Below are 21150 nucleotides of genomic sequence, written 5' to 3'. Positions count from 1 at the left end.
GCCTGTCAACTCCCCTCTGTGACTGTCGAGCTGCGTCTCTGACAGCGCAGGCGGCTCCATGAAGAGGCAGCGCAGACAGCGCCGTGCACGGATTGAACTCACCCGTCGACTTGACGTTAAAGGCATCCTCTTTCATTGCGTCTCCAACGGGGCGGCGACATTAAAGGACGACAGCTTTCGGCATCCCAAGTGACCGAGCACGTAGGAGGAGGAGGAGGAAAAGGGGCTTTAGCCGACTGCTAATCGGGCTGCTAACGCTAGCCAGCTAGCTTGCGGGCTGACTGGGTTTATTAGCAGGTGTTCGGCACGGCAGCGGCGAACGTTCAGCGTCATTACATTAAAATCATCCGTTTTTTTCCTCCACATTTTCCCCCATGCTGCGTTTATTTAGCCTGGCATCGCGGCTCGTTAGCATGCTACGGCTATGCTAACGCCACCTCAGTGAGGCTTGACGTCGCAGGGGCGAGCCGATAATGCGGACTGATGGACTGTTAGCTTCAGCGTCGCATCCTCCCCACCTTTAGTCCTCCGGATCGGGCTTTATGCGTTTAATCAGGGCCGTGTTGGACATTTGATTAGGACACTGGACAAATGAATAGCGCTGTTATCCACTGAGTCGTGAGGTGGCGGTGGCCGCTGTGCCAGTTTGAAGGGGAGTGCATTTTTTTGGAGGATTCTCACTGCAATATCCATAACTGTTTTCATAAAAAAATATGGCATCGGCGAGCAGCATTGCCGCATCAATTGCGAGCAAAACCAAGACCAAGAAGAAACACTTCGTCGCTCAGAAAGTCAAGCTGTTCCGTGCGAGCGACCCTCTACTCAGCGTGGTTATGTGGGGAGTCAACCATTCTGTGAGTATCCATATTGCTGATGATGGGCATGACATGCACTTATTTGCACGGAGAAAGGAAATGTGTGTGAGCTGCTATTTCCCATGTGGTTTCCTGTTGTGCAATAGTAGAAAAAGCTGCAAAGACTTTTATTTTATACCATGAGAGCGTACATCTTCCCATGCAAGACCGCTTCCTTAGCTGAATATTTGCATTGGATCATTGCCCCCCATGGGTGTGAGCAGAACCATTCATTCATCCGTCCATCATTGCAAGTTAGTTGTTGTTGATGTTGTAGGCACAATACCAATGTGAGCAATTTGCAAATTGCGCAATCTTTTTGCAAATTGCTTCCAGCTATATATTTGAATAATGTGTGGTGCACATTTTGCAAATCAATGGGCGCAAATACATGTTTTTGGTGTCAAAATAATTTATTAAGGCCTACTGAAACCCACTACTACCCACCACACAGTCTGATAGTTTATATATCAATGATGAAATATTAACATTGCAACACATGCCAATATGGCCTTTATAGTTTACTAAATTGCAATTTTAAATTTCCCCGGAGTTTTTTCTTGAAAACGTCGCGTAATGATGACGTGTACGCTTGACGTCACGAGCTGTTAGGAAATATGTGCGCTGCGCACACACACACACCTAAAAGTGGTCTGCTTTAACCGCATAATTACACAGTATTTTGGAGATCTGTGTTGCTGAATCCTTTGCAATTTTTTCAATTAATATTGGAGAAGTCAAAGTAGAAAGATGGAGTTGGGAAGCTTTAGCCTTTAGCCACACAAACACACGGTGATTCCTTGTTTTAAATTCACGGAGGTGAAACTTTACTATGGATCACAGCGGTAAAGCGAACATGGATCCCGACCGAATGTCAACCAGCAGGTTTCGGTGAGAAAATAGTGGTAAAAAATCTCTTCTTACCGGAGATCAGCTGAGCTTGTGCCGCCCACAAAGCTGCCGTCAACTTCCCTGAGACACTGCGCGTCAACACACCCGTGGACACACATCTCCAACTATCAGGTACTATTAAACTCACTAAAACACTAGCAACACAATAGAAAGATAAGGGGTTTCCCAGAATTATCCTAGTAAATGTGTCTAAAAACATCCGAATCCATCCCAATGCAATCGTGTTTTTTTTGTGTTTTTTTTTCTAGTCTGTCGCTATCAATAACCTCAAACACGAATCTTTCATCCTCGTTCAAATTAATGGGGACATTGTCGTTTTCTCCGTCTGAAAAGCTGTTTTTGTTGGAGGCTCCCATTAAAAACAATGTGAAGATGTGAGGAGCCATCAACATGTGATGTCATCGTCTGCGACTTCCGGTAGAGGCAGGGCTTTTTTGTTAGCAAGCAAAAGTTGCAAACTTTATCGTGGATGTTCTCTACTAAATCCTTTCAGCAAAAATATGGCAATATCGGGAAATGATCAAGTATGACACATAGAATGGACCTGCTATCCCCGTTTGAATAAGAAAATCTCATTTCAGTACACCTTTAAATACTTATGTAAATCTATTCATTTGTAGTCGGGACAATATAACTTAGTATTGCCCTCAAATCAGTCCAACCCTAACCACTATACAGTGTACATCCACAACTAAACTACTGAATAAACTACTGCCACAACTTGGTTTGCTATTTATAAATATATAATAATGTAGGGTTACTGACAAAACCATCCACAAAATCTCATTTTAAATCTCGTCTTGCGATATGCAAATTGCTTGCGCACAATGGAAATTATGTATAATTTGCAAAGTGCGCAAGATTGGTGAAATGCTAACAACATTTACTAACGATGTGTTAAAGCAATTGAGGCTAAGTCGCTAAGTTGGCAACTGATCCTGGTCTGACAGACAAGGTGCTTATGAGGTGTGTTAAGAAGCAGAGTCACAATTGCATCTACTGTACAGAGTTATAATGACTTCAAGTTACATTCCGACAGTCCCGTTATGATGTGTTTAATGAGCATAACGTAACAGGTAGCGCTGAATCATATTTGGATGTTAATTTTGATTATTTGTCCATCCATCCATCTTCTTCTGCTTATCCGAGGTCTGGTCGCAGGGGCAGCAGCCTAAGCAGGGAAAACCAGACTTCCCTCTCCCCAGCCACTTCGTCTAGCTCTTCCTGGGGGATCCCGAGGCGTTCCCAGGCCAGCCGGGAGACATAGTCTTCCCAACGTGTCCTGGGTCTTCCCCGTGGCCTACTACCGGTTGGACGTGCCCTAAACACCTTCCTAATATAACTTCAATATAACTTTTCGCTCTTTAGTTATCCAATAAGTCGATTTTTTGGGATTTCCCAGCGTCGCTCTCATAAGCGTCACGGGTTGATTTCGATGTGAGTGGTTGAAGTAGCACATCATTCAAGATAATGGACAAGTGGTTTATCCAATCACATACAATGTTTTTTTTTTTTTACAAGGCCCTGCCTTCTGAAATACATCACCTATTGAGAAGTCCCAGATCCTTGTGTGGAGCTCAGCGAGCTGCAAGGATATGGCGAGAGTCAGGTTACAATTTTTTCACTACCGACAGAATATTTACAAAACGAAACTCAATAGCCAACAGTGACAATATAAAGTCATTCTCATCAAATACTTCGCGCAGTTGTTGGATATGACTTCAAACAATAACCATCATTAATCATCATTAATCATAATCATTAATCATCATTAATTCTCTTGTTTCAAAGTCGGCTTACAAAGCAATTAGTTACCCGCTGCCACTTACTGAGTATTACATGGTTACTCTGCTGATTTCTAGACAACACAGACACTCTACAACAGCACATTGTTAGCAGATTTTAATTATTGGTTGTAGGGCTGGGTGATATGGCCTTTTTTTAATATCTCGATATTTTTCGGCCATATCGCGATACACGATATATATATCTCGATATTTTGCCTTAGCCTTGAATGAACACTTGATGCACATAATTACAGTAATATAATGAGTCTGTTTGTATACATTGAAACATTCTTGTTCATACCTCATTAATATATGCTAATTTTAAACTTTCATGCAGAGAGGGAAATCACAACTTAGTCAATTGACCAAAACTATATTTATTAAACAGTTATTAAGCAGTGGCACAAACCAGAGACATTTTAAGTGTCAAATAAAAATGAGCTACATAATAGTAAATAAAATATTCGTCCTTGCTCTGTGGTAGGTTACTACGGACGTTATTAAATTCTGTTGTTGACTATTTTTTTCATACGGTGTTGATCTGAAATTGTTTGCCTCGGCATTTCGATGGTGTGGGTGTGTGGCACCGAACGGAGATGTTGAAATGCGGAGTTTCAAGCACTCTTCATTCTCTAGCAGGTGACTTTTCAAATGATGCCACATTTTAGCAGTAATGCTACTTTTGCCGCATGCTTGACAAATTTGGCTGTTTGTTCGACATATTCCCACTTGAATCCAAACCACCGCCAGACGATGGACCCCAATGCTGTTTTTCTTGGGAATTCTTCCTTCATTCGCACCTTCTTTCTCTCGTATTACCACTCGCACGGCTCTGCTAGGATCACAGCTAACATTACCCATTCTGCTACCTCTCTGCTCCGCGATGGCGTATATGTATGTGACGTATGACGTATGACGTGACAGTATATGACGTATGTAAGAAGCTGCGCTTGTCTGTGAGAAGGAGAGACAGGAAAGAGAGAGAAGAGCCTGTAGTGTAATGCCCGCAGCTAAAAGCAACTGCGTGAGAACGTATACTCAAATATCACGATATTGTCATTTTCTATATCGCACAGGGACAAACCCACAATATATTGTGTATATTGATATATCGCACAGACCTAATTGGTTGTCAAAAATATTTTTTCTGACCAATTAGGTGAAATTGCATAATTTCCCACGGTACACCAAACAATATCTCATTGTACACTCGTGTGCCACAGCACAGTGGTTAAAAATGACACTGGTCTAAAATACAGTGGGACCTCGTTTTTTAAACCTGATTAGTTTTTTAACAGGGTTCGTAAATTTCAAGCTTGTGAAATGTCAATGAAAATCTGTCTTTTTAAACATTAATTTTCACTTAAAAGTATCCCTTTTGGGTTTTTTAAATTGAAGTATCAATAAAAATAAATAAATAAATGGGTTGTACTTGTATAGCGCTTTTCTACCTTCAAGGTACTCAAAGCGCTTTTGACACTACTTCCACATTTACCCATTCACACACACATTCACACACTGATGGAGGGAGCTGCCATGCAAGGCGCCAACCAGCACCCATCAGGAGCAAGGGTGAAGTGTCTTGCTCAGGACACAACGGACGTGACGAGGTTGGTACTAGGTGGGAATTGAACCAGGGACGCTCGGGTTGCGCACGGCCACTCTACCACTGCGCCACGCCGTCCCTGTGTTGAATGCTGGCCCCAGCCGCAGGTACTTGCTGTTCCTCTTCCCTAAACGCCGCACTGAGTTGCAGGACGGGGAGACGATCAGGAGCACCGAAATAAGCTTGCGCTCGTTAACTTAACCATCTAGCTAGCTTACTTGTTGTTGCCGCCGTTCTCTATCCGAGCCACAGCATTGACGGCTGTTCTTTTTGGTGCGAATCATATTCGGATGATTACAATCCTATCACTGTTAGTTCCGAACCAGTTGTAGTTCTAGAGCAGGGGTGTCGAACGTACGGCCCAAGGGTCGAATCAGGCCTGCAAACAGTTTTTTTTCCGGCCCGCGGGATAAGTTTGCTAAGTATAAAAATTAACCTGAAATGTTTGAATGGAAGAAACTTCTGTTCTAAATGTGTCCACAGGATGTCGCAATAGCAGTTATTTGTATTTTGATGAAAATAAACCACATGATGTTAGTACATCATCAGTCGAGGAAAATGGTCAAAGTACATAAATAACATACTGTTTATTTGATTTTGATATAATTTCGTTATCTGTATAGATTCAAAATTAACACCAATGAGTTGACTGATTAACATTATCACAAAATGTATTCCAAAAAAGTATTATAACAACAAATAAAGATAGATAACCGCAACATGTAAGTGTAAAAATAAAAAACATTATTATTTTTACATTTTCAGAATGTGTTAGTTCTATTTTTAAACAAAGAAAACCATTTGAACTTGTCTTAAGTTATCATGCCGAGATTTTACCAGTTTGGCCCACTTGGGAGTAGATTTTTCTCCATGTGGCCCCCGATCTTAAATGAGTTTGACACCCCTGTTCTAGAGTATTTATTAGTAGCCAGCGAGAAGGTATATTTTTGACGTAACGGATGTAAACCGGTGGAAGTATATTTGCAGAGGAGGGGTGACATGAGATAGAGTTGCTAAATAGGAAACGTTTTGTGAGTTCTTTGCATGCATGTCATAGAGTTGTATGATAAATTTTCTATGATTATTATGTTAGTAAATTATCGACTAAAAAAACAAATAATGTGTGGCACATATAATGGGACATGTAAGTGTCCAAAACAGCCAATAGAGGTTGGTAGATGAGCGTAAACGTAAAGGTAAAATATAGTGTAGAAATGCACCCAATTGCAGGAAACGTAGTCCTAATTTTCAAAAAGGTATTTTGCGGTTTGCGTGGCAACACTTCATGTTATTATAAATGTTTCTTTTTCTCTCAAAGGGTGCTCACATGCCAAGTGAAAAGTTTGTATACTGATGCAAATTTGTCCATTAGACACTTTGTAAATATGAATAATGGGCCCCAGTCTCTACAAATGTTCATATTTTGGTGAAGGTTTGTACAGTTTGAACACAATATCAAGTGCCATACCGCACTGGATATTAAACCTAACTAAGGGGATGATGGATCAATTTAGTTTTTGTTAACAAACCAAAACAAAAACCAGCTGCGTTCCTCTGTATGCACTGCTCTGCCAAAACACACACACACACACACACACAGAAGTCCCTTTGGTGCCCTCACAAACGATCGGAAAATCACAAAAATCCCTAACTTTAACAACCATTTTGTTACAATAATAAACTTTTAAAAAGGTAACATCCACTTACATTAACATCGGCAAAAGAGGCGCTGACGAGCAGACCGACAGAGAGAGAGAAGGGAGCGTTCGGCAGGGATAGGGACCGCGTGTGTGTGTGTTTACTTTGGAATAAATTCGCTGAACGAGAGGTAGCCCTTATCTTCCACTGTGAAATAAGTCCGCTTAGGCATATTTTTCCAGGAAAGTCCGGTTTCATCACAATTAAAACTTGATGTGCTACGAAGCCTACTTTGTCGATTCTTGCATACTTGTGAGCACCATTATTGTAACCCTCGCAAAAAAATATATATATTTATTTTTTTTAACTCTACATCCATCCATTCATTTCTTCTGCTTATTCCCCTATGGAGTCGCGGGGGGAACTGGTGCCTATCTCAGCTACAATTGACAGTCCACAGCAATTCCTACCTTTCCCTGCAGGTCGTTATTTTTATTGGGACTCATATTAAGTCCTCAAAATGGTCAAAGATTGTCAGAAGGCGAAAAACCCCAAAAATGGCACACATGCTGAAGGGCAGAGAAGTGACTAGTTGTGTACTGCGCAGAAAGCGACGTGAAAGGCTCTATCCCCCCAAAAAATGTTGTGGGGTTTGTAAATCGAGGTTCCACTGTAATTGATTTTATTATTATAATAATAATTCACTGAAAGGGAACTTATGGTTTGTATGACAGGTAGGTTTCCAAAAAGGCGTCATACGAAACTCCCTAAAAAAGTCGAGACAATATCATCATCTGACGTTACTCGTATTAAGACATTGACAGTTAATTCTTAAGTTGATCCACATTGTCCTCCTTTGTCATCTTCCTTCTACAGAAAGTAACCAGATATTCAGTTCAGTTCAATTCATTCTGAACATGCATCGAAAACAATTATAATGTAATGCATCACATATATCCAGTTGTTTAATTACAGCATGTCTGAAAAGGAGTAGGAAGAAGCAGAGCTGATATAATCATACCCCTATTCATATCAAAGCAGTTTTACACCATTCTCCCGTTTTGTGTTTGTAACAGTACAGTAAATAAATTAATTAATATACCATAAATAATCAAACAAATATTAAATACATACATAATCTAATCTTTAAAAAAAAAAGAAAAAAAGCTTTCAAAATATTTATAAATATATTTATGAATATAATATAATATAAATATTTATAAATATAAATATATATATAAATATTTTTCTTCCTTGTACTTTGTGAACACTTGTAGTTTTAACAGTCTCTCATAGAGGTGGGGGAAATCGATTTTTAGATGCATTGCAATTCGGACATAGACGATTTTAAAATCGATTATTAAACTTCAATTAGGGCTGGGCAATATTGGCTTTTATTAATATCGCAATACTTTTATGCCATATTGCGATATAAGATATATATTACGATATTTTGCCTTGGCCTTGAATGAACACTTGATGTATAAAATCACAGCAGTATGATGATTCTATGTGTCTACATTAAAACATTCTTCTTCATATTGCATTAACATATGCTACTTTTAAACTTTCATACAGAGAGGGAAATCACAACTAAATCAATTGACCAAAACTGTATTTATTAAATACTCTTCATTCTCTCACGGGTGACTTTTTAAATGAAAGAACAAATTAATAGTGTTGCTACCTTTTTGTAGTAACACTTCTGCTGCATACTTTGCATGTTGCGGTTGTCTGCTGAATATCTTCCCACTTGAAGCCCAACCACCAGATGACAGATCTCCTGCTCTTCATTTTGGACATTCAATGTTCTAAATAGTGTCAAAGCGCTTTGAGAACTTTGAAGGTAGAAAAGCGCTATTCCTCCATTTGTGATCAGTTTCGCACCTTCTCTCTCTTGTATTGTCACAAGCTCCGCTACGCTCTGCTTGTACGACCTCTCACCTAACGTTACCCATGCTGCTACCTCTCTGGTCGGCGAAATCGTATGACGCTAGAAGCGCGACAGTATGTGACGTATGTAAGAAGGCGGGCTTGTTTTCCGTCTCTGTGAGAAGGAGAGACGAGGAGGAGTGAGAAACGCCTGTATATTAATGCCCTCAGCAGGTTATATTTGTCCTCTTTTGTTGCGAATAATTGTTGTACATTCTTGGGTAGCAGGTTATAGTTTGCTTTGTACATAATTTTCGTTGAATTTTAATATTTTTGTTTCATTAAATATAGGGTTTGTTTGTTCTCTATATCCAACAATATTTATTATTCTAATTGATGCTTTTTGTAACACCATTAGTGAATGAAGCGCAGATATGTAGTTGTTTCCCCCTATTTCTAAACAACAACTCAGATATGGTAACACTAGGAGCAGTAGAAAATATGGAGTGATTTTTGTTCCAAAGCATGTTTTGTTTTATTCAATATTGATGCGTTTCTTGCTACTTAATGTTGTATATTTTTGCATGAGGTTTCCAGTTCATTTTATCATCTATCATTAGACTCAAAAATGTGTTTTCTTGTATCCTTTGAATATCTACTCCGTCTTTTTGTATTTGTGTTTGACTTTTCCTTCTACTGTTACTGAAAAGCATTATTTTAGTTTTGCTGAGATTCAAAAATCGTCTGTTTCGGTCAAACCATCTTTTTAATTTGTTCATTTATTTGTATTAGCTTCTGTGTGTTGTCTTCTGAACAAAACACAGTTGTGTCATCTGCAAATAGTACTAACTTTGAGTCCTTTGTAAATTTACATATGTCGTTTATATTGAGAATGAACAATTTAGGTCTCACTATTGATCTTTGAGGTACGCCACAATATATTTTCAGCTCTGTAGATGTTCGTTCTCCTATTTTCACATATTGCTTCTTGTTGGTTAAGTAGCGCTATACCCTGTTCAAGACCAATACTCTGATGTCTTACCATTCTAATGTGTTTACTAAGATATTATGATGGATTGTGTGAAATGTTTTTGTTAAATTTTTGTACATTGCCACTCTGCAATGTTTACTATCTATTGCATTGGTAATATATTCCGTTATTTTGATTAATGCCATTGATATTGAAATGATGGCTCTGTATCCATATTGGTTGTTTGTGAGAACTGTTTGCCTCACCTCAGACTTTTTTCTCTGCCGTTTTGAACGCTCTGGCCGCACGACAGACAGAGAAGTTTACGAGGGATTGTGAAAATTCAGCAATTTTAAAGAAAAAAATATCCAAATTGGTGAAGCTAAATGAAAATTAAAAACTAACAATTACAATTATTTTATCATTATATATTTTATTTTTTTGCGTGATCACAGGCGAGGCACTGCCTCCCCTGACCGCACATCACTGGTTGTGTACATTGGATGCACTCAATGTGTTTGTTAATGGGGTGTACGTTGATTGCTTAACAGGCACAAATCACAAATAGTACACACATTTTTGTGTGTGTACTATATGTCATCTGAGTCACTGTATATTAGGCCAGCCCATGCCTGTTTTTCTTAGCTGCGTTTATACCATTGTCTGCAGGAAAAAAAACATATCACTTTACCAGGTTGTTGGTGTGAGCTATGACACACGCAACAGAAGGAAATGTGTAAATAAATGACAGGACACTATGAAGGAATAAATGGAGTAGACATTATAATGTAACCAGACTAACATGCACACACACGTGCACTCTTCTCACTCACATTTTTGCTAAATGTAACCCCCGCCCCCGCATATCCACTGAGACCTATCAATCAAATCCATCCACTTTGGCTCCTCCTAAAAACCAAGTTGTAGATTCATAGCCCACAGCTAGAAGCTCCAACAATAACTCCCAAGTCTGTTCAGGAAAATCGTGTGAAAATTAAATATCTGGTCTATGCACAGTATGGCTCATCCCTCACTTTTTATTATTCTGCTGCTCTTCCAATAAAAAGAACAATTTATAAATGTGACTCAATCCAATTCTTGTTGCTTTTTAGTATTGCCGTATTACGCCGAATATAAGACAACACTTTTGTTTCACAAATTAATTCAGTGTTTTCAGTATCTAATAAAATTATAGAGGGGTTAAAAAAATGTATTTACATCCAAATCACGATTTTTATTTATGCCTATTCCTAATCGATCCATCATTTTTGAATACAATAAAACATTTTTCTTGTGCATTTAAAAATATATATTTTGGGATTGAAAACATTAAACAACTATTATTGATATTGTTATTATTGATTCCGTGTCTTTTAATAATTTGTGGTTTTCCTTTTATTTCATATTGTATTTATATGTCTCAATTGCTTTGTCCATTTCTACCCTAAATATTGTAAAGATGGGATTGGGTTGTAGTTGGGGTTGCTCTATTTTCTTTTACCACATCAACTTTAAAGGGGAACATTATCACAATTTCAAAGGGGTTATTACCTCCTGCTTCGATTGAAAGTCCAGTTTAGAAAACTGTTATATTTTAGATATGTAATCCTCCATGTTTAGTGTAAGCGAGTGGAAAAAATAAACGATTGCTGCTCACTCTTGCTGCTTGTTGTCACTTCTTTTGCAGCCGAGTAGTCGCAAGAAGGATCACTAGCGCCCTCTACCACCAGGAGGCGGGAGTCTTTTAATGACACATATTTGTCACACGCAGCTACGGTATATTAAGAAAACATAGCTGCTTACTGTTCTTTTTAGCATATTCAATAGCTTGGACCTTAAATCCTACTGAATAGCTCTTAATCTTCTTCCCTTTATGCGATTTTAAATTATTGAAATCAGCCTCCTCCATTTTGAAAATGATGACAGGTGAAGTGTCACTCGTGACGTGACGAGTTTGACCCGGCGGAAATTCTAGACATGCGCTAATAAAAATAATATTTTGCGAAACGAGTTTGACCCGGCGTTAATCCTGAGCCAGCGGTGATGCTAAGCATGCGCTAATTATTTTGCGAAACGAGTTTGACCCGGCAGTAATTCTAGGCAGGCGCATACTATATAACCGGCGGCAATTCAAGGAAATACAGTACATAAAAATCGTAGTCACACATCACGGCACCCAAACACCACACCTCTCATGAACGCTCAAATTCAGTGGCCATGCAGAAATTCTGTCCACATATATATTCTGTAAAGTTCCAGGCACTCCTTACAGTCCTGATTGTATCAATTTATATTTGTTACACTCATGCAACAATTTATCAAAGCAATAGAATATACATCAGTGATTTTTTTTTAATAATAAAAATAATCGATTTAATTGAATATTCGTTTCTGCCCTACTTTTTAAGCACATTTCAACAGAACCTTGGTAGTAACGATAACTTGGGTCACAATATCCATAATAGGAAATGTTTTTATTGTTACATCCCGAGACCCCACATATAGGACGTCTTTAATGCTTGCGTTTCAGGAAAAAATTGTCTTATATTTGGTTCTGCATTACTGACTTCGCGTTTGAAATAAATACTTTTGCATGCATTTTTGGATCATAATTAATAGATAACTCCTTAGTTGAAGTTAGAATGTGGTATGAGTACTGTATTTCAATATTCACATTTCAGGTAGAAGCGACTACCTTTTTAATTGTGCTTTTTCTACATGTGCCAGCACTCTATTTTTATCCATGTCCTCCTTATGTGTGAACCCTGTGGTTACAAGCAGAAGGTTGCCTGACACAAAAGGAAAAGACCAGCAACACAGGGGTGTTTCCTACAGATTGAAAATGTGGCAACTTGTAGTCAAGTTTGGTGCACAAGTGGCAAGTCGTGGTCGTCAAATTGTGTGAATAGTTCAAGCAAACCACTTCAGTGTCACTTATTGCAATGGAGGGGGCAGGTGTGTCGTTTTGACCATAACAGATCACATATTGATAATATTTTACATTCCAGTGCTGGTGGAATGGCCCAATTAATAACAAAGTACTGGTGTCATCTTCTTGTTGTTTATGTCCTCCCAGTGCTTGTATGGCTGCTCTAACTTGTTAACATTACTGCCTCAATGAGTAACGATGCCTTGGTGATGCACAGTCACTGATCCTGCAGACTCTTGAGTTTAGGGCGACGTGTTTTCAAAAGGACAAGCAGTCGAAATTCCAAGAATTTGGTGGGGGGAAAAAAAAGCACCTAAATCAAAAGTAACTGCATCTTTGGTGCTTCGTCCATCAAAAATTTCAAACTGATTCATTGTGTTTGGTTTTTTCTTTTACAAGGTAGCCAATACAAACCGGAAACCCTTTTTTAAAGAACACATGGCACTAATATTTTTACGCTCCAAGTCCTTAACTTGATTATTGTATTTAATTGTCAGCCTTGATTAATGTGTTTTGGATTCAAAGCCATGTGGGCAATGATGTAATAGCTATATAATCAGTTGGCGTAAGGTTAAGTAAACACATTTACAATCCGGTGGAGTTGTTTGTGACCTTTTGATGCTGTTGTGTCGGCTAAAGATCCGCCATCTGGTAGGGATGGGAATCTTTGGGTCCCCCACGATTCGATTATAAATAGATTATATTTGCATCTTTCATTATTATATCATATACTATTATACTATGCATCTATTGTTATATTTAATTCTTAACAGTATGTATATATTTAAGGCTCCGAGGGCTGCTGACATACGGTTCCGTACTGTATTACATTTTTTCCGGTTTTTGGATGTAGTCGCGCACAACATATGGCTGACAATGTTGTCGCACTGTGTGGATAGTATTGTCCCACCTGACTTATTAATATTCCTGCTAATTTCTTTTGCTTAGCTGGTTACTCTCTGTTGTAACGCTGTTCCATTTAGACATATGTTGAATTTTACAAAGCTCTTATTATATTGTTTCACTACTTCACGATGAAGCTAGCTGAGTAACTGCCTGAGTTTTGCTTCGTGTGTTTCCATGCAAGTTCCCCATTTGCGAGCACTGGGCATCAATTGGAACCGGGTCATCCGGATTTTCCTGGAATGGTCCACATTTTTAAATGTAGATCCCTTATTTTGATGCTCACTCTGCCGACTGGAAGATGTACAAACCCCGTTTCCATATGAGTTGGGAAATTGTCTTGGATGTAAATGTACAGTAAACGGAATACAATGATTTGCAAATCCTTTTCAACCCATATTCAATTGAATGCACTACAAAGACAAGATATTTGATGTTCAAACTCATAAACTTTGTTTTTTTTTTGCAAATAATAATTAACTTACAATTTCATGGCTGCCACACGTGCCAAAGTAGTTTGGAAAGGACCACTGTGTTACATCACCTTTTCCTTTAACAACACTCAATAAACGTTTGGGAACTGAGGAAACTAATTGTTGAAGCTTTGAAAGTGGAAATCTTTCCCATTCTTGTTTTATTTAGAGCTCCAGTCGTTCAACAGTCCGGGGTCTCCGCTGTCGTATTTTACGCTTCGTAATGCACCACACATTTTCCATGGGAGACAGGTCTGGACTGCAGATGGGCCAGGAAAGTACCCGCACTCTTTTTTTACAAAGCCACGCTGTTGTAACACTTGTCTTGCTGAAATAAGAAGGGGCGTCCATGATAACGTTGCTTGGATGACAACATATGTTGTTCCAAAACCTGTATGGACCTTTCAGCATTGATGGTGCCTTCACAGATGTGTAAGTTACCCATGCCTTGGGCACTAATACACCCCCATACCATCACAGATGATGGCTTTTGAACTTTGCACCTATAACAATCCGAATGGTTATTTTCCTCTTGTTCTGGAGGACACCACGTCCTCAGTTTTCAAATAGAATTTGAAAAGTGGACTCGTCAGACCACAAAACACCTTTCCACTTTGCATCAGTCCATCTTAGGTGAGCTCGGGCCCAGCCAAGCCGTCGGCGTTTCAGCATATTGTTGATAAATGGGTTTTGCTTTGCATAGTAGAGTTTTAACTTGCACTTACAGATGTAGCAACCAACTGTAGTTACTGACAGTGGTTTTATGAAGTGTTCCTGAGCCCATGTGGTGATATCCTTTACACACTGATGTCGGTTTTTGATGCAGTACCACCTGAGGGATCAAAAGTCCGTAATATCATCGCTTACGTGCAGTGATTTCTCCAGATTCTCTGAACTTTTTGATGATTTTACAGACCGTAGATGGTAAAATCCCTAAATTCCTTGCAATAGCTCATTGAGAAATGTTCTAAAACTATTCGACAATTCGCTTACAAAGTGGTGACCCTCACCCCATCCTTGTTTGTGAATTATTTAGCATTTCATGTAAACTGCTTTTATACTCAATCATGGCACCCACCTGTTTCCAATTAGCCTGCACACCTGTGTCATGTTCCATATAAGTGTTTGATGAGCATTCCTCAACTTTATCAGTATTTATTGCCACCTTTCCCAACTTCTTTGTCACGTGTTGCTGGCATCAAATTCGAAAGTTAATGATTATTTGCAACAACAAAAAAATGTTTATCAGTTTGAACATCAAATATGTCTTTGTAGCATATTCAACTGAATATGGGTTGAAAATGATTTGCAAATCATTGTATTCCATTTATATTTACATCTTACACAATTCCCCTACTCATATGGAAACGGGGTTTGTAGACAGAGGTGTGGACTCGAGTCACATGACTTGGACTCGAGTCAGACTCGAGTCATGAACTTGATGACTTTAGACTCGACTTGACAAAATGTAAAAAGTCTTGCAACTCGACTTAGACTTTAACATCAATGACTTGTGACTTGACTTGGACTTGAGCCATTTGACTTGACATGACTTGCTACTTTCCCCAAAACCCAACAATCAAAAAGTTATTCAGGAGTGCTCCGTATCTTTCATTTTGTACGCGTGTCTGTCAACATGTGTGCGATGACAGTGTGTGCGCTACCTGTCAGTACAACAGCCAATCAAATTACATTCACGTTATTTTCGTCACACAGCATTCATCCAATCAAATTGCAGGAAAACCAACACAGAAGAGCTCTTAAACAAAGCGCCAGTGAGGAAAAGTTATGCCAAAAATAGTTTTGTTTGGGTATTAAAACAACAACATGGTCAACAAATAACGAATTACCGTATGCAAACATGCGGTTGGAAGATTACAGACGGAGACGCAACAACTTCCAACTTCGTTCGACATTTGAAGATGCACAAAGACGGGTAAGTTTTGAATTTAAGCTAACGTTTATTGGCTGAGTAACGTAACTTTTATTTGCTGTGTAGTTAAATCAGTGAGACTGTAAACTCACTGCTAACGTTAGAACCATATACATCTTATAAGGGTACGCAGCATCGAGCGCTACTGGCGCTGACGAGACGAGACGCGCGACCGCCATCTTGGAGTGGTGATCCACTCCACTCAGTGCAATTCTTTTGGCAGGAGCAATGAACTGTCAGCGCATTGTATCTCACTGAATACCACTGATTTTCACACGCTTTTTGTCATACGTGTAACTATGATAAAGGACACATGTTTTGGCGTGTTCATAGTTTGCTTAACAATAATAGAATATTCTTATATGCTACAAATGACCAGATGTCCAAGATCAAAACTGGGAATAATAATCTCAGAGAAGGGGAAAAAAACGGTCAGCTATTTTTAAATTGAAGAAACAATATGATTAGGTTATATATACGTGTGTATATCCTACATTAACAATGTATGAATATAGTAGATATCTATATATCTTACGGACCAATAGACTTTATCTCTGTTGCTGCAACAGCAGAGAGTTTATTCTGTTTTGACACTTTGTATTGATATTTTCTATTATATTCTTCCCGTAAACGATCATGTTCACAGTGATTGTTTTATATGTATTTTTATGTATGTTGCTTTGGATAAAAGTGTCTGCCAAATACTTAAACATATACAGTATAAATACTTGAAAGTCTTTGTATTTTCTAAAGCCACCAATCTGTTTCATTGGATTCAGAATCAAGCCAAATTCTCTCTTACCCAACAAAGTTAGTATTTGAATATTGTTACTTGAAGACTTATTCCTGGTTACAGTTATACTGTTAAGAGAGTATTGTCTTGTGTTTTGCCTAAAATGATGAATGCATCATAATCAGTGGTGGCTGGTGAATTTTGTTTTAGGTGGGGCTGAAAGTTTGTAAACCAAATACCATTAGGGGGGTCATCCTCCAGAAGATTTCTTTGTGATTTTCATATACAAATATTGAAGATCTTTGCTCCTTCAGAACTCTGTGATAATATTCTTTTCACAAAATACTACCAATAGTATGTTAATGTTAAATCTTACTTGTGAAAAGTAATCCCCCGGTTCCTATTTTCAACAGTCCACTCATTTAAGCAGGAAAACGCTGAACACCAGCCTGGCATCTTTGTTTTCTACCTCTCAACTGTCAGTTTAGGCTGCTCTCCAGCTCCTCATTACCAATTTAAGATGGTGGCCAAATTGCTCGTGTCACAGCAGCCAATGCTGGGTTTACTTACAGTATAATATGTCTATGGTTATAACGTCGTTGCAAACAGTACAATCTGTTGCGTCCACTGCAGTTCGCTACCTTGTTCATACTTTTTGTCAAGTGATTTTTTTTTAAGCAGAGCTGCATGAGGTACCTACACATAATGTTACGTTAGTGAATGTATCACACACAGTAACGTAACGTTAGACGGCGGTCAGGAGCACCGCGTATTTTAGCCACCTACAAAAAGACAAACATAGTCAAATAAAGGTCAGTTAAAATGTATACTATATTAAGAATATGTGTACAAATTCCATAGGGCCCTGACATCTAAAAAGTACAACTCTGTTCATTGTTATGTTCATGTATTTATGGTTTTCATGTGTACGCACACTTAAAAACACATACAGTTTGAGATGAGATCAATGAGATAAGGTAAAAACAGGATGGAAACTGCTGTAGAACTAGTTCCAATGCAATATGCCATGGAAATACAATGATAACACTTTTGTGCAAATAATTACAGTTGCACTTGTTTTTTCAAATGTGTTTATTCTGTAAAGGAATGAGTTACATGTTTAAAATAACTGGTTAATGGTGCTATTATGAAGTGCAATGTCCGAACTATTTTCTTTTATAATAAATACATACAGCGTTTTAAAAGCATACACAATCTGTGTAAATATATTAGTCTGTGGTTAAAATGACTTGAAATGACTCGAAACTCAAAATGCAGGACTTGGGACTTGACTTGAGACTTTTCAGTTTTGACTTGGACTTGACTCGAGACTTGCCTGTCTTGACCCGAGACTTGACTCGGACTTAAGGGCAAAGACTTGAGACTTACTTGTGACTTGCAAAACAATTACTTGGTCCCACCTCTGTTTGTAGATGCTACAGAGTTGATTCAGCGCCCCTACTCTAAATCAGCAATCCTCCATTTCGGCAAACAGACGACAGTTAAGTTTTACTATCACTGGAAGACTGAAGGGCGAGGCTAAACATTTTACACACAGAGGAAGAGCAAGCAAAATAAGGCAAGTTAATCGCTAAATTAGCCGTTAAGATAGCTTGAAACAACAGTAGAATTATGTGCTTAGTGAAGTTTAAAAAGTGTAGATGGAAGCGCCTTACATCAGAAAAAAGTACCTATTAACAGGAAATTAGTAGATTAATAAGAGACTAGACTTGATAGAGGATAATATTACAGTATCTGTTTTGTTGCTGTGTTGTTTAGCATTCAATCTCAGGCATACATGTAAAAATGATGACAGATATATCCATTAGCGACAGTGTTCATATCAAGGTGATTACTCGAGTAATTTGATTTATACTTTTATTTTCTGCAAATCTTTTTTGGTTGTTTTTTTTCAAGTTTACAAATTCAGAGAATAATTCAGAAAGATAGTAGTTTTTTCTTTTGATTAGTTCATATCTGATATTGACTTTGTTTTATTCAAACACTTGAATAGGAAAATAAAATAAGGGAATAGTTAAATTATTGTTTTAATATTGTTACACTGTCAATAGAATTCACCACAAATTAATTTTAAAAAAGTACAGTAAATACAAGTGATTGGTATCAGCCAATTTTACTCATGAGTGATCGGAATCGGCAAAATAAAACCCTGATCAAAGAGTCTCAGGATATGTGTAAATGTTTTTCTATGAGGTTTTCTGAAAGTTTAATCCTGTGTAAAACTTCATAACATTTATATTCAATTTCAAAGAATGTATATTTGTATACTGCTTGAAAATAGCTCTTTTAGAATAGTACATTTATGACATTGCGTCTTTAAAGAATCAGAGATTAGAATCGTTGGGAATTGCAACCAGAACAGTAATCCTCCATATTCATGCAAAGGCCAACCTTATTTAGAATAGTCCATGTCACAATCATGATGCATCAATCAAGCATGTCCCCCATCTCTCCAATCTGAGGGGTTTGGAGTATGGAGGCTGTCACTTTACAGATACAGTTTGGCTTTAAAGTTGATTGCTAAACTGTATTACACATTTGCTTCCCTCAGATGCGCTATACAGAGCATGTGCTTTTCCGGGTTCTCCGCTTACTAACGGAAATCTGCAGTTGAGAGCTTTAAAAATGGTCATAGGTCTGGGCGATGTATCGATTAACGATAGATATCGCGGGTTTGTCTCTGTGCGATATAGAAAATGACTATATCGTAATATATGAGTAGACGTTCTCACGCAGGTGCGGGCATTACACTCTCCTTGCTCTTTCCTGTGTCTTTTCACAGACAAGCAGGCGCACATTCATACGTCACTTACTGTCACGTCATACGTGTACGCCCTCGCCCAGCGGAGAGGTAGCGGCGTGGCTAACGTTAGCTGTGATGCTAGCGGGTTGTTGCGAGAGAAAGAAGGTGCGAATCTTGTAACAAATGAAGGAAGTATTAATTCCCAAGAATCGTCTGGCGGTGGTTCGGTTTCAAGTGGGAATATGTTGAATAGACAACTTTAATTTGTCATGTGTGGGGCACAAGCGTTGCTACCAAAAGTAGCTTTACTGCTAATATGTAGCATCATTTGAGAAGTCACCTACTAATAACTTTAATAAATACAGTTTTGGTAAATTGACTTAGTTGTGATTTCCTTCCCTGCATGAAAGTTTAAAAGTAGCATATATTAGAACAAGAATGTTTTAATGTAGACACATAGAATCACCATACTGCTGTGATTATATGTATCCAGTGTTCATTCAAGGCTAAGGCAAAATATCGTAATATATATCGTATATCGCAATATGGCATAAAAATATTGCGGTATTAAAAAAAGGTAATATCGCCCAGCCCTAGATTGTCATATTGCTTACAGTTGTGTAGAACTCTCGAGATGCTGTTTATTGCAAAGAAACAATCCCATATTTTATGAGGAAATTACAGATGCTCTGAAACTGTTTTCACCAAAGGCTAGCTAGTATCAACTTTCTTGTCTTCCGTCAACACGATTCTGGGTCTTGCCATCAGCTAGGAGCCGCAGTCATCATTTTTGACAAAGTCCACAGATAACACTGTGCCATGCTGCTGACAGAGCACACTCTGCCTCGCTCGCTTCCTGTCCAATGGAGCAATACTTGCGCATACTTGCTTCACCCTCGGCCGGAAAACCAGTTTGCATCACCATGGAGACAAACAGGACGTGGTGGTTTGAAATTGGTCTTGTAAGTGTGATAGTTATAGTAAGGCAACGATGTGTGCTTGGGAGCATCAGTTAAAAAAAGGTAGTTGCTTTAAAAAAGAAAACTATGACAAGCCTGACAGATGAAATTGGAGAAACTCCACACTTCAAGTATATTATATAATAACTGTATTACAGGCTGAGTAGCACAATGGCTTTTTATAGATAATGTCTATGATCTAAAACCTTCAAAAGAAAAAGTATGTAGTATTAGCCCATTTGTAGATTGCGTATGGCTGTGACCTAAATGAACATCCATTGTGCAAGTGTCCTTACAGATGTGTGTTCGTGTTGAATCAGAGGAGGCCTTGTGAGCCCTTTTTTTGTTCGCTGACGTCGCCACACTTGTTACCCAGGATGCATCTGGTTCAATGACGTGATTCTAGTCAGTGCTTGTCACATTAGTGTGCAGAAATATGCTAATATCATCCGTTTCATTAAAATCCTCCCGCCTGAATTGTATTGTTTTATTTTGTTTATGCAGTGGTGAGGAACGCAAAATATGAAGTCACAATAATGATATTGTTATATTTTATGTATATTACCACTAACAAAAGAGAAGTAGTGACCCATTCCTAGCTAACTTTTAAATTGTTGGGAAATCTGAGAAGCTGTTCTTGAGCCATACGCATCAGTTTTCCTCAACCAATATGAGGACTTCTTGCAAGCGACATAAAAATTATTCCTTGTAAGTTAGATTCAGACACACTGACTAGAAAGTGCACCTCTTTGTGACCACCTAAGCTATGCCAAATGTATTTCAGTCAGTCATGCTGAGGCCATTCACCATCTGCTCC

General features: G+C 38.4%; 1 protein-coding gene across 5 annotated transcripts in view; it reads left to right on the top strand.

Moving 5' to 3' along the window:
- Positions 1-21150, top strand: part of pip4k2aa (phosphatidylinositol-5-phosphate 4-kinase, type II, alpha a) — a 43948-nt gene continuing 22798 nt past the window's right edge. For 4 of the 5 annotated variants that reach the window (XM_061921954.1, XM_061921952.1, XM_061921953.1 and 1 more), the window contains exon 1: positions 1-854. In XM_061921954.1, coding sequence (XP_061777938.1) covers positions 714-854 — 141 coding nt within the window. In that variant the 5' untranslated portion in view covers positions 1-713. The remainder of the gene's footprint in view (positions 855-21150) is intronic. The other variant, XM_061921955.1, reaches the window with a different exon arrangement.

Source organism: Nerophis ophidion, linkage group LG15, assembly GCF_033978795.1.
Source record: "Nerophis ophidion isolate RoL-2023_Sa linkage group LG15, RoL_Noph_v1.0, whole genome shotgun sequence".
In the NCBI taxonomy this organism is placed as follows: Eukaryota; Metazoa; Chordata; class Actinopteri; order Syngnathiformes; family Syngnathidae; genus Nerophis; species Nerophis ophidion.
This window is presented reverse-complemented; position numbering and strand designations above follow the sequence as displayed.